Source organism: Odocoileus virginianus, chromosome 27 (assembly GCF_023699985.2).
Source record: "Odocoileus virginianus isolate 20LAN1187 ecotype Illinois chromosome 27, Ovbor_1.2, whole genome shotgun sequence".
NCBI classification, from domain to species: domain Eukaryota; kingdom Metazoa; phylum Chordata; class Mammalia; order Artiodactyla; family Cervidae; genus Odocoileus; species Odocoileus virginianus.
This window is the reverse complement of record NC_069700.1, coordinates 13,156,857-13,171,810: the sequence shown is the minus strand read 5'-3', so window position 1 is coordinate 13,171,810 and position 14,954 is coordinate 13,156,857. Positions and strand designations below refer to the sequence as shown.

At 43.1% G+C, this 14,954-nt stretch overlaps 1 protein-coding gene across 6 annotated transcripts in view; it reads right to left on the bottom strand.

The window, feature by feature from the left end:
* Nucleotides 1-439: 439 nt before the first annotated feature.
* CDKAL1 (CDK5 regulatory subunit associated protein 1 like 1) overlaps nt 440-14,954 on the bottom strand; it is a 603,129-nt gene continuing 588,614 nt past the window's right edge. For 5 of the 6 annotated variants that reach the window (XM_070456204.1, XM_020875786.2, XM_020875784.2 and 2 more), the window contains 2 exons: nt 1,209-1,388; nt 440-746 (listed from right to left, as the gene is read on the bottom strand). In XM_070456204.1, coding sequence (XP_070312305.1) covers nt 579-746; nt 1,209-1,388 — 348 coding nt within the window. In that variant the 3' untranslated portion in view covers nt 440-578. Of the gene's footprint in view, nt 747-806; nt 1,389-14,954 lie in introns of those variants that run through there. The other variant, XM_020875787.2, reaches the window with a different exon arrangement.

Genomic DNA, 14,954 nt, shown 5'->3' with positions numbered 1-14,954 from the left:
CACTGTTTATTAATAAAGAAATGACTGCACGTATCTCAAAAAGGAAGCACCGAGCAGGCTCCCTCCGATACTCGGCCAACACTTCCCCCTCCTCGTGCGGATGGAACAGGCTGATCATAAGTGGCTGAGTCACTGCAGGGCTCCCAGAGGGTCAAGAGCAGATCCTTGCATTTTAAATGTGATCTCTTCCTAGAACCACATAGCGGGTTTGGGAGGTATGTACTCAAGTCTTTTACTTTTTTTTAACTCAATGACTGATGACATAATTTGAACTTAGATTCCTTAAAGACACAAAAAAGGCTGAAACATTTTGGGATAAAGCCACAAGCTGAAGAGGGTGGAGATTTAAAATGAAAACTGTCCTGTAACCACAGGGTGCCTGATGTTCCTGTGACTGTACAATCCAAATAAATTATTTCAATTCTGATAGTTGTGAGACTTGTTCATTACACAAACTGCTTTTATTGTGACAGAAATCACTTCATTTAGTGAACACCAATGACATCAGGTAGAAATAAACAGTTGATGTAAATAGATCCAAAAAAAAAAAAAATGCCAGAAAAGAGGCAGAGCTTATTTTAGACAAATCCAGTTTTTGAAAGTTTGTGGGTTATTAAAGAAGGGGGTGATTCCTCAGATTTTTCAAAATATTGCCACGATTGTTTAATTGGCAGGCTCTTCCTGTGCATTCCGAAAGGACTGAAATTCCAAACACAGGTTTCCATATAAACTTTTCCGTAACACATCTGTTGTGGAAAATAAAAGCTTTGTAATATGGGGCCCCAAACAATGCATAAAGAGAAAGATAGGATTTTAAAATGTTTATTGAAAATGGAAAATTCTTCCTGCATGAGGAAGAGGTAACCAGACCCACCATACAAACAGGTTCTGACTTGAAGACTGGTGATTTAAAGAAAATGCAACCACTTGCATTTTTTTTTTCCTAAAAATAAACCCAAGGGCGCTTAATTGAAAAGATATGCTATGGCAGCCGTTATTAGATTTTAGGTCAAATAACCAATGGGTTCAACTCAATGTGAGACAGGGAAGCCTCATTAAAGACTGTAGCTGAAGAGCCGTTAGTGAGGCCAGTATAAATCATTGCCCTTTGAAAACTGATGTGGTTGCTCTCCTTTGCTTTGAAGGTTTGAAATAGAAATTTATTCTTCTTCACAGATGCTTCAGCTGGTTGTGTTTTAATTATAGACCTTGACTAAAAGCGCAAGAAGAAGAGCAAACAGAGCCAGGCCCACAGACATCTTCAGTGCAAAGTCCCGGTGCAGTCTTTGCAATCGTAGCACCATTCGGGAACTGGCCGAGTCTCGTTGGGTTGCAGCTGAGGTGTGGGATACTGAATTCAGGTGGTTCCCAAGCCTATTTCTGAATTCCTACAGAGAGAGAAACATAGAGGAAAGCGAAAGGTTTTAAAGACAAAAAAGAAAAAAAGCACTGATATTATATCAATTCAGCAAAAGATCCCTAGAAGGAACGAATTTTTTTATTGTGATATAATTGATATATAACATTGTATTAGTTTCAGTTGTACAACATAAGGATTCAATATCTGTATGCACTGTGAAATGAGCACCACAGTAGATCTTGTTACAGCACAGTTACAAAATTCTTCCCTAGTAATGAGAGCTTTTAAAGATCTATTCTCTAGAACTTCCAAATATATAACGCAGAATTGTTAACTATAGTTACCATGCTGTACTTGCATCCCCGGGATGTATTTCTAACTGTAAGTTTGTATCTTTTGACTCTCTTCACCCATGTCTCCCACCTGCCATGCCCCTGTCTCTGACAACCACTGATTGGTTCTCTGCATCTATACAATCGGTTTTGTTATTTTAGATTCCATGTCTTTCTCTGACGCATTTCACTTAGTATAACGCCCTCAAGGTTCATTCGTGCTGTTGTGAATGCCAAGACTTCCTTCTTTTTTATACCTGAGTAATATTCCATTGCATATATAGGCCACATCTTCCTTGTCCATTCATCCATTGATGGACATTTGGGTTGCTTCCATGCCCATGTCTTGGCTACTGTAAAAAACACTGCAATGGACATGGGAATGCAGGTATCTTTCTGAGTTAGTGTTTTTGTTTCCTTTGAGCTAACACTCCAAGTAGAATTGCTGGATCAAACCATAGTCCTATTTAATTTGTTGAGGAAACTCCATACTGCTTTTCAGAGTGGCTGCACCAGTCTGCATTTCCACCTACAGTGCACGAGGGTGCCTGTTTCTCCATGTGCTCACCGGCATTTGTTAGCTCTCATCTCTTTTGATAATAGCCATTCTAACAGGTATGAGGGTATATCTCATTGTGTTTTTAATTTACATTTCCCTGATGATTAGTGCTGAAGAGCATCTTTGCACGCACCTGTTGCCCATCTGTATGTCTTCTTTGATAAACTGTCTACAGTATTCAGATCCTCTGCTCATTTTTAAGTTCACTTATCTGTTTTGGTATTGAGCTACATGAGTTCTTTATATGTTTGGGGTATCAACCCCCCCATCAGATATCAAAAAAACAGTCTGCAAGTATTTCCTCGCATTCGGTTGGATGCCTTTTCCTTTTGTTGATGGCCTCCTTCGCACTGCAGAAGCATTCTAGTTTGATGTAAGAAGGAGCTATCACTTACTCCTTCACCAGAGACGCATTCAAACACCCACCACAGTCAGGTGGGCCAAGTCAGGTATAAGCGAGGGTTCCTTTCCTTTAAGGGTCAGACCAAGTTCATAAATTTCCAGGTTATACTCAAACTATATGGGAGAGACAAAGAGTGCTTATGGAGAATCAAGGCAGAATTCCTGAAGGGCAGAACTGATGTGGAGTTGCATCACAAAGGAGCTTAACTTTGCGGGATATGACTGTATCCACTCGGGCAAAGAACAATGACAAAGGAAAAGCCAAGGAAGTAATTCCATTCAGCAAACACACTGGTTGGAGGAGGGCGGCTCCAGACCCTCAGGGGTACCTGAAGGGGTCTGGGTGGCCAGAGGGATCCACCCCACACGCAGCCCTTCCCTTGACCCTGGGGTGCCATGTAACCCTCTGGGTACCACACATGGAAAGACTGGGAAACCCAGCTCGGCGGGGGCACAAGGAGCCAGGAGACCTGGCAGAATTTTGAGGTGGTGTCTGTTCCCTGAGGCATCTCTGCGGGTGTGGGGAGGACGGGGGCCCCTGGCCACTCTCAGGGTGGTTCTAGGGTTTCAAAGTGTAGTTCTGAGTCCACGATGTAAGATTCCACCTGATGCCTGGGCCTTAGAACCAGTGCCTCCCCTGCTGAAACCTGAATAACATTTTGAGAGATGGAGGTGGGGTTGGGGGAAGCAGAATACTGGGTGGAAGGAATGAACCAGGGATGGGGAGGAGGGGGCGACCCAGGGGCAGGACCACGGAAGAACAAGAAATCTACAGACGCACCAAAGGTCTCTGAAGAGCCACTTCCCTTCGCTTATTCTTTCTCTCCACGCTTTCAAACAACCCGCTGGTGATGGCTTCAGCCTCTGTGGGGAATGGCAGCCCCACTGCGCACAGCAGAAGCGCTGCTATGGCGCTTCACAGAGGCGACGCTGGCAGGAAAGCAAGGTGGAGTGAGGGGAGCGCAGAGAATGCGGGTCGGGAATCCAGGCAAGGTGTGGCGAGAGATGGGGTGCAGGGGGATGAGGACTGTTAGGATGGTGGCGGGAGGCATGGAAAGGAGGGAATGGCAGACTTCTGAGCTCAGCCAAGCGGGTAATGGAGGGACGAAGAATAGGAAGGGGGAAATGAATAGAACTTTCACAACCCAATTTCTACCAGCAAAGATATCCATGTGAAAGATATGGAAGAATTTTCTTGCTTTGACTGCAGGAGACTAATTGTAAAATTAATACAGCTTTTGATCACAAGGATAAATCTCTCAATCCCAATGGCAGTCACACCGTCATTTCCTTCTGGGCTCTTGGGGACCAGGGCTGACCCCCTGTTGTCCCTGTGCCAGGGGGCCCAGACAAGGAGGCTCGCAGCCGGTCAGATGGAGATACTGTCCCCACCGCAGAGACATCTGCACCTTGACACGCCCTGGGAATCACTCTCCTGTAAGATGGGTGTTCTGTGTGGTATTTTGGAACCGGGAATATGATGACAAGCTTTCATTTCTGATTGGTTTAAAATAGCCCCAAGGTCTCGAGGACAGCACTCATATGGATAATGGCAGCCTTGGGAAAGAACGTGTACTTCTGCAGCTGAAATGACAGAAGCTCTGCAAGTTCCTCAAAAGCAGGGAGGTTGCCTAGTTCATCGCTGGGCTCTTGGAACCTCCACAGCTGCAAACACAGAGCAAGTATGCAGCAAGTGCTCAGAAATGAATGGATGGATGGATGGATGGATGGATATGAGGATGTATTGCAGATGAGATCTAGCTGGTCAAAAACAGGCTCAGCCATGTCTCTGGTGATCAATGGGCATAACTGTACACGAGTCATGAGTTGTTGCCTCTAGCAATTAAAGCATCACTTTCTAAGCTTATAAGACCAGAACTAAGAGGCTGATTAATTTCTCCTAGGCCTGCGTCCTTTGACCTTTTTAAGTCGCAGATGGCTTTGAGAAGTCAGTGAGGACTACAGACTGGTCCCCCAGAAAAATGTGGAGGCGTCTGTGCACATACACACACAGCCTGGCTCACACCTGGCAGATAACTTCAGGAGGTTCAAAGGTCCAGATACTGTGGGGCCTGATCCTTTCTCTCAAAAAAAAAAATCAATTCAAAATTATGTACAGGTACTTGGAGCAGGCCCCTCAAAGTGTGAGGTCCTGAGTCTTAAGCTTTACTAGCTTCAGGGAAGATCTATCCCAACCCTCAGCTCTGAATGCTGGACCTTGGTTCTGTGTCCACAATTCCAGAAGCTGCCACTCGGTGATGACTGGTGTTGGACCAGGGGTCAGGCTGCCCTGGGGCAGGACTAGGTGAGTCTCAAGCTTTAATCATTTGTGTATGCTTAGTCACTCGGTTGTGCCCAACTCTTCGTGACCCCATGGATTGTAGCCCACCAGGCTCCTCTGTCCATGGGATTCTCCAGGCAAGAATACTGGAGGTGGGTTGCCATTTCCTTCTCCAGGGGATCTTCCTCATCCAAGGATCAAATCCACGTCTCTCATATCTCCTGTGCTGGCAGCCGGATACTTTACCGCTGAGCCACCTGTTTGGTTGGTTTTATGAAGATCCGCTGGAGAAGGGATAGGCTGCCCACTCCAGTATTCTCCGGCTTCCCTTGTGGCTCAGCTGGTAGAGAATCCATCTGTAATGTGCGAGACCTGGGCTGGAAAGTCCCCTGGAGAAGGGAATGGCTACCCACTCCAGTATTCTGGGCCCTGGAGAATTCCATGGACTGTATAGTCCATGGGGTCACAAAGAGTCGGACACGACTGAGTGACTTTCACTTTGTAACACCTTCTGCTTCACAAAGCTACAAGAATAGGTAAAGTATTTGTGCTCCGAGTCTGAAAAAAAAAAAAAATCCCTTTGACTGTTAACAAGAGTTTCATAAAAATTTTTCCTCTGCTCCTTCCAAGTCATTTGCCATAAAATTATGCTCAAAAAAGAAATGGCACCTATTAAACTACTATTGTAGATTACCTGGGGCTGGGTCTGCCTTAGTCATTCTTTCTCAGGCACTGATGTTTTTTCCTCTCTCACGCAAACATTGAACACACTTGAACATAACTGACCCTGTTATGCTCAGCACTCTCCTGTCCTGGAGGGACAGGCTGCATCAGAGGAGCATATGGGAGTGCAGTGGCATCTCTCCACAGCCACAGGAAGCCCCCTGACCTGCCACTCTCCCTGAGATCAAGGTGAGCTTGACAACAGGGCAGCAGAGAGAAAATGCAGCCTGTCTTTACCACGCTGTGCTTCTGTTTTTATCTCTGCTCAGGCGTATCTGACCCTTTGCGACCCCATGGACTGTAGCCCGTCATGCTTCTCTGTCCATGGAATTCTCCAGGCAAGAATACTGGTATGGGTAGCCATTCCCTTCTCCAGAGGATCTTCCTGACCCCGGGATCGAGCCCAGGTCTCCTGCATTGCAGGTGGATTCTTTACCATCCGAGCCTCCAGGTCTTCACTCTGTACCAATTCACGATCTTGATTAAGAGAGTCTGATGATATGTTTTTAAATATGATTGAAAAAAAGTTTCTCAGATGACAGAGTAATTGGTAGCCAATTACAGTGTAGCTTTGTACATTTCAATTGTCAACTACCACTCGGACACTGAAGGAAAAGTAATTTGGAAATAAGGAAATATAAGGACTTTCTCATAAAGTCCAAGTTCCTCTAACATGCAAATGCACAACTATTGCAGTTTCCACAGTCAGAAGCAGCATTCACAGATAGAAAAGAATGTATATAGTATTTCCATGCTGTACTGAAAAAAAGTGCTTATAGGTGAAGTGATGATAAATAACCAGTAGCAAGATAAAGTTTAAACATATGCATGTGCATAGAATAATGCACATAACTGACTTTAGAGAAGAAAAACTCGGCATAGTCAATAGTTCTGGAAAGTAAACAGAAGGCTTGAACCTTCCATAAACCTCTTAAATATTTTCAGAGTTATTAACTCTTGAAATTCAAGACACACTTGTTTCTCTCAAGCTATATTACAACAAATACAAGAAATTTTATTATTTACTATAACCAAACATCAACACTCAGATTTATAATTCTTAAGAAGTCAAATTCCACTTAGAAGTGCCTTTACAAAACCGATAGAAACAAAGCAGGATATGGCCTTCGCTCAGTCAAAAAGATTCATGTATTTATCTAGTCATAGTAGATTAAGGACATATTGAGAAAGTGTTAACTTTAATTAACATGATCTTTCCTCCTTGTAAATCTCACTGTTTCACTGATTAATTTCTAAACATACTTACATCCAAATTCTTAAACATATTCTATGAATTTTCAAAGGTGTAGCTTATCAAATCCTATTAAAGTAATAAATCTACTAGAATAGAACCATGAATATACACTAAAAAAAAAAAAAAATTCTAGAAACCAAAACAATTTTGATGTTCAGAACTTCAGGAACCAGATAACACTTTCCTCCAATATCTAATATTGTTGTGGTGCTATTTTCAAGGAAACTAAAAAGGAAAGAACCAAGTCACAGTCAACTCCAACTTCCTTCTCTTTTCACCAAAAACATTTATGAAGTGAGACATGGCTGCAGAACCAGAGGCATAACGATCCAGCAAGACAGGCAGGAGGTAAGCTCTGCGTAAAAACACCAAGGAGAAGCAGTGTTTCTGGAACGTCCCCCAAGTGTCCAGCACATGTTTTTATTCTCCATGCCATCTCTCCTTTAATTCTCCCAACCACTCAGTGAAGAAGTTAACATGAGTTTCTCCCAACTTGAAGTACTTGCCCAGTTTATAGAGTAGGTGTAAATGGGGAAGGAGGGGAGAGGCATGCCTTTAGTCATATTAAGTCTAGCTTGGTAGTTACACGCCAGAGATGCACTTATAATGCAACGCAAAGAAATGAGAAAAATCAAGGCACTGCTTAATTATTAAAACAACCGCCAGTATCAAGATTCCTACCAAAGTGAGTGTGTCCACTTCCCAGGGAGGTAATGGTGTTCTTCTGTGTTTCCCTACAGAATGCCTTTCCGGGAAAACCAGCCTCAGGTCGGGTGATTTCATAGGGCCTGTCTCGCGGCTCTGAGCCACGCTGAGACTCAGTAAGCGTGACCGGTGGATGGTCTGTCATTGGGTTTTCTCTGCACGGGTGACACACACACGTCCCTAATCTGCTCACATTAGAACAAGTTGCAAAATGTGTTTTAATGAGGAACAGTTGGTCTGGTTCTGCGCAAATAAAAGACATCCCTGTAAGAGCGCTGCCACCTGTCTCCCCATCTCGCAGCGCGGCTTCTAAATGAATTCTTCAGCCCCTGCCACCTGCAGGTGCTGCCAGGGCGCAGCGACGGCATTCCACGTGCCAGTGCACCGTCCTGGACGAACAGACCACCTCGTCCCTGTGTTTGTCTCATCATCTGATGCCAGGACAGACGGCATTACTGGGGCCAAGGTACCTTTCTCCACTATTCTTCGAGATATTTCTCTAATTGGGAGCATATTAATACCATGTCACTAAGAGGGTTCACGATCTCCAAACCAAACATGGGAGTACTTTCTAGCTCTTGTAGTCTCTGGAAAGAATGCTACACGTATAGTCCATTAGCGTTATAGGTACATCATCATGTAAGAGGGTCAACAAATGAAACTGGGAATCTATTACACCTGTTTGTTTATTCTGGGAGAAAACTGACATTGGAAAACCTCTGTGCAATTACAGGATGACAGCACAGCACTATCAGCCTTTGGGCGCTACTCTGGGGCGTGAGCAATTCTAAATCAGCCATTATTCATGTGTCATTTCCCCTCCCCCTCACCGCAAATGGGTACTTGCTATCAGATCATTAAAACTGCAAAGAAAATGTTTTCAACACATTTGAAAACATACACACAAAACATACACACAAAACATAAGTGTGACCACATACACACTTAAAAAACTCACTATGATCTTAGTTTTTTTCATCTTATTTTGGTGATCGAGTAAACACATGGCTTTGCTAATAAGGCCAAACATAAATTATTAAACTATCTACCATAGGATCAAATGCATTTCTATTCTGAATAATTCTGGCTTGACATCCACCAAAGGAATAGATCTGATGTGTCCCTGTGTGGTCTCGGTGACCCCCCCTTGTTAGGTGCCCAACCTTCTGACTTGAGCTGCGCCAAGTGAAAGAAAGATACATAATCATATCCAAAACCAAAGCTCGGCATCTGCCCATCACCTAATTATTTCCTGTAAGATCGTATTTCATCCTACTCAAGAGATCTGAAAACAACTCTTAAGCTCTGAACTTCTCTTAACGAATTCAAAATATTTCTTATGTGTAAATATTCTCATGGCCCAGAGGCACTGTTACAGCTTGAAGTGGAAGCTAACAGGGGGGAAGGAAAAATCGTTTGATATCTTATAACTCAAGATAAATTAGAGTTTAGAATGTTTTTTTTAACTGAGCCTGAACATATGGGCTACACAGACAATCTATCGAAACCAAATATGTGATCAATGCAAGGAAACTGTCTTAAAATATACATTATGCAGTGCAGTACACTATTGGAAAAGAAATTCAAGATCTCCTAATTTTGAAGTTTGCTTAGAATACAAAATTATCTTCATAGCAGAAATTTATGTCTATCGTAACCGCATTTAATCCCTAAAATATAAACTTGGGGAGGCACATCTTCACTTGAGCATCCCTAATGTGCACTGCTGAGAGAGTTCCAGTAAGAAGGGATGAACGAAGGCGACTACTCAGTCTCGCTGCCTTCTCAACCCTCCATTGTGGGCTTCTATTTGAATGCTTTCATCTTTTTTGATCTTCTTAATCTTAGCACCAAATGTCCATTCAAATAAACCTATACTTTCCTTATTTTCAACTTCTTACACTTACCAAAATAAGGAGCAGGGTAGGGTAGAGAGTCAGATTCAAAATTAATAGTACAGTTCTCTCTTCTGCTTACTAAATATCAGCCACAGATGTGTACTCACACACACACACACACACACACACACACCTCCACTCCAAGAGGCTCGCTTAGAACTATGAAGCCTGGGATTACAATGTTCATGACAGTAGCAGAAATTAGAACTCATCTATTCCAAATTACTGGCTGGAAATAAGCAAAATGCTCCACAGGTGTGGTAAAGTTAAAGAAAAAGAACGGACGAATTGGGTCAAAATGCTTCGTTGACAATTAAGTCCTTTCCATAATCTCTTAAACCACAACCGAAGCCATCCTCCTTCTTACATGGAGGAACTGGGATGCAGATGAACATAACAATTGAGTGCCTTAAAGTTAATCTTTAATCAATTCAACTCAAAATAATTACTCTTAAGGATTTTGTCCAAATAGGTCACCATGAGAGTGTTTTGGCTGATAGTTTGGGTTTTAAACAATACGAACAACAACAAAAATGGGTGATGTTCCCTGCTGTCACAATCAACTCTGTCATCCTAAGTATTATCCTCAGCGCCGCTGGATATATGGTTTTAGAATCAATGAGGTAAGGGATATCCTAACAGCGCAAATACATTCATTCATTCATTCATTCAAGAGACACTGAGTGAGCAGGCACTATTTCAGACATTCAGGCCAAAGGTGTGAACAAAGCAGAATAGCTCAGCCCTCATGGATGGGACTCCTGTTGTATTAGCTGGAGACAAACACGTACATATTTGCTATGTCTGATGATAAGGTGTACCATCAAGAAAAGCAGAGTAAGCACAGTGGGTACTAGGTCTGATGGAAGGTGGGGGTAACTATTTTACAGAGGGCTCCTCAGGAAGCCTCGTGGATAAGGTGCTATTTCAGCAGCGACCTGAATGGAGGAGATGACAGACATGTCACACAGGCATCTAAGAGAAGCATGCTCCACGTGGAGGGACAAGCAAGCGGAAAGGCCCTCCGGACGGAGCAAACCGGGTGTGCTCACATCCAAGGAGCGGCGTTGAGCTGGGGGCTGGCTCAGTGGGTTCGACGGGGAAGATGTCGATGATAATAAGGTGGAGAGACCAGCGGAGTGTGCAAGGCACTAGCTTTGGAGGTCACTACAGGGCCTTTGGCTTTCATTCTGAGTGTCATGGGAAACCCTAGACTTTTTTTCTTTTTAATTTGTGATGAGATATATACATATAACATAAAAATTACCATTTGAATCATTTTTAAGTGTACAGATCAGTGGCAATTACGATTGCCATGGTGTACAACCATCCCCACTGTCTCTAAAACTTTTTCATCACTCCAAACAGAAACCCTACAACCATTAAGAAACAACTCTTGTACCCACAACCTCTGACCTCTAATCTACTTTCTGGCTCTACAGAAAGAGGCTCTGCTTATTCTAGATCTTGTATGTAACTGGAATCATGTAATATTTGGTTTTTTGTGTGCCTGACGGGTCATTTAGCATAATGTTTTCAAGGTTCATCCTTGTGGTAGCATGTATCAGAACTTCATTTCTTTTTATGGCTGAACAAAATTCCACTGCATGTATATAAATCAACATATCAAACACATTCTGTTTAATTCATTTATTTGTTGATGGACACTTGGATTGTTTTCAGCTTTTGATTATAGTGAATAATGTTGCTATGAACACTGGTATACAATACAATTGGCATACAAACAGAACAAGTATTTATTTGGATGCCTGCTTTTAATTCTGTTGGGTACATATGTTAGGTCATGGAATCCTAGATGGTTTTGAGCAAAAGAGAGACATGATCTGACTTTTATAGAGGGTAAAAACAGGGAGAACAATTAGGCAGATTGTTTGTGTTTATTATCAGATTATACAGTACAGAGCATGGACAACCACCTCCTACAAGAATAGTTTTTTAAAAAAGGCCTGTAGCAAGTAACACTATCCTACACCCTGGATGCTTTTTGACAGTTCAGAGGAATTGACATCATCTGAAGGAGAGCAGAAAAGAAACAGCACTCAAAGTCAACGATGAGGGGAAACTTAGAAACACGATCACAAAGTATTTATTTTAAGGTATTTAACTATACTTTAAAAAGTGCTGTTGCGGTCATAAACATTACTGAAAAGGCCAACGACCACCTCCTCTTGGTGTATATGTCATGGATGTGATATTAGAGTCTCAGTTAACCGGGCCCAGATCAATCTTCAGTGATCATCAGCATGCCGCCAGTCTCGTACCACGTAGTCACGGATCACCTCCTCCGTGCCAGCACCACTGGGGCCCGCCATGCATCACCTCATTTCATTGCCAGAATTACTCTATTGAATAGATTCTATCACCCTCAATTCATAGAAGAGGAAACACACCTTGAGATGGTAAGTAACCAGCCAATGATCACACAGTTATAAGGGACAGAACCAAAATCCCAAATCTCTGTAGACAGATCACAAAGTTAATGTGCTTGAGAGATATACTAGTCTTTCAGTGTAAATATCTGCAAGAAAGAATCCCCAGGAGCCAGGGGCCTCCAGAAGGAAAATGCTGACCTTGATTAAGTAAATCTCCAGTGTTTTTTTGGCTTTTATTTTTTTGTCCTTTGGACTTCTTTCTCAAGTGGTGGCAAATTTGAAAGTTACCAGATCTTATTTTACAGGTTGACTTCCTACCAGATAAATGCTGACTTGACACATGGCTTCTACATTTATGTTTCTCAGTAATTTTATACAATGGCATCGCGGAGATTGAGGGACAGGAGAGAATTTCTTTCTCTGAAGCCCTTTAAATATAAAACACGGCAAACTATGCTACAAAACAAAAGGTATTCATGGTTCTATTATTTTAGGCACAACTCAAAGTTAGTACTCTGAAGACAACAGGAGAAATTGGCTGAAAATTTATGGTTAGAAGCATGCCTGGCTGTAAGGTACTCATCGTTACAGTTTCCATGAAAAGAATTTAAGCTCACAAGATTATTATCAATTTAAAACGGGCTTTTGCAATCTGCTTATCAAGATGTCAAATGACTTCAAAGAGCAGGTTGGGTGGCTTGACTGTGATTTTTTTAGCCTTTGAAGAATATACTAATGTCCTAAGTTGAAGGAACTGAAGATTATCAACCTATCATGCACTGTTAACCTCCTGCCTCTGGTCAAGAAACCCTCCCTCCTACCATGTGTATCAGGGAGAGTCAAGTTCATCAACAAATGTGTACAGAGCACCAGCTCCGAGTCAGGCTCCGTGCTATGACCCAAAGCTGGCGGTGGCCCTGCCCCTGTGAACTTGGCTCACACAGGCAACTTTCACCATGGCACTCGTGCTCAAAGACCTTCCAACGTGCATGGCAGAAACTTCCAGTACTCCTGCATATCTTATTCATGCAGAAGTGTGTATCTCCTAAACTCTAGGCCATGTGAATACTTCTGGCCAATGGACACAAACAGAAATACCCTACACCCCTCCTGTGCTGAGGCAGTGAAGAGCTGGTTCTCCAGGCAGTCGATCTGGGTCCCTGAGTGCCTGTGTAGAGCAGACAAGCCCTGATTCGAGATCATCCATTAAATGGTACTAGATGCATTGCAGTGAAGAGTAGGAAATTAACCTTTTCTGTGTTAAGCCTTTTCAGGATTAATGTGTTACTGTAGCACAGCCTGGCTTATCATAGACTAATATACGTGCTTTACTGTATTGGGTTGGCCAGAAAGTTCATTCAGGTTTTCCTGTAACATCTTATGAAAAACCCAAATGAGCTGTTTAGTCAACCCAGTGTAATATGCTGTTGTTGTTGATGTTTGGTCGTAAGTCATGTCTGACTCTTTTTTGACCAGGCTCCTCTATCCATGGGATTTCCCAGGAAAAAATACTGGAGTGGGTTGCCATTTCCTTCTCCGCAGGATCTTCCCAACCCAGGGATTAAATCTGCTTCTCCTGCATCGGCAGGTGGATTCTTTACCACTGAGCCCCCTGGTAAACCCAATATAATCTGCTACTTCACTTCAAAGCCCAGAGGCCCACTCTTTACAATGAACATTATTATACACTTGCGCCCAACTGCCCACGTCTACTTACAGATGCCCAAAGAAAGCCAAATTCATTCCTGCTCATTCTGTCACTGAGTTATATTCCTTTGGCATTGAGAAGAATCTTCTCCTTCACTTGCCTGATTAAGTCCTTCTTATCTTCCAGTCCAATTCTAATCCCATCAGATCCATGACACCCTCTGCAGTGGGAACTGTGTGAATACCCTTGTCACACTGGTGTTCTCCACACTGTAAATTCCACGTCACTGATACAGATTCCAGGAAACATGTTCCATCTCCCCATCCTCCTCTGTCCTTCTGGTGCAAATCTGAGGCCCTGGTTCTACACTCAGATGCAACAGGTCTGAGACCTGGATTGTGAAGCAAGCTTCGTGGGGAAGTAGACAGGAGCTTGGGGCTTCTGTCTTGCTGGGGCAAGACGGGCAGAGGCAACATCTCTTACCAGCAGCTTCGATGTGGTTTCGGTCTTATTTCTGGAAAACTCAGCAAAGAGTCTGCTCTGCAGCCCTTCTAATTATTCTGTGAACTGTTCAGTATCCCTTTTTAGACCCCTTTCTGTTTAACTGTTTTCTGTCGTCTTTAGAGAACCCTGATCCACATATTCGCTGATCCCTCAACTCTACAAAGGTCTCCCATCTTCCAATTTCTTATGATGTGACGTCATCTCATTTGTCACCTTATATGTTACAGATTTTGTCCAAAAGGCACCTGCCTTCCTTTTCCAACCACACTTCCATCTTCTCGAGGGCAAGGGTCACACCTTAGACTTCTGACCCCAAGCAGTGACTGGAATAGTGCTGGACCTACTTCACAGGCTGATTGGAGGACCACTTACTTAATTTATCATCCAAACGAGGACCCCTCAGAGAATGGAAAAAGGGCACTGTTATTAATTATACCAGGACTGTGGATCTATGGGGTCGCACAGAGTCAGACACGACTGCAGTGACTTAGCAGCAGCGGGTATAAACCAGGACCGTCCCAGACAAACCGAGACATGATCATACTCGGCACTGCTCACTGATGCTCAAGACTTTTGAGAGGAAAGTAACATAGTCCAAATGAGAGCACCAAAGAGAGTCTTGCACACCTTAGATTTGGTGAGCATCACCTATAAAACGGTCATCACCAGAGCAGAGCACACCCACAGGACCCTCTCTCTCACTCCAATCCCTCCCAACAAGGGTCACAACAGAACAGCAGCACTACCAGAAGAACATCCAGGCTAAAATCTCCTCGGAAGCTAAGACCATATTTATTACTTCTATCTCCAATATGCAGTCCAGTGCTGGGATAATATGTTCCTTAAGTGCTGAGACATATCCCAGGGCCAGGCATTACCTGTGGGTTGAACGTG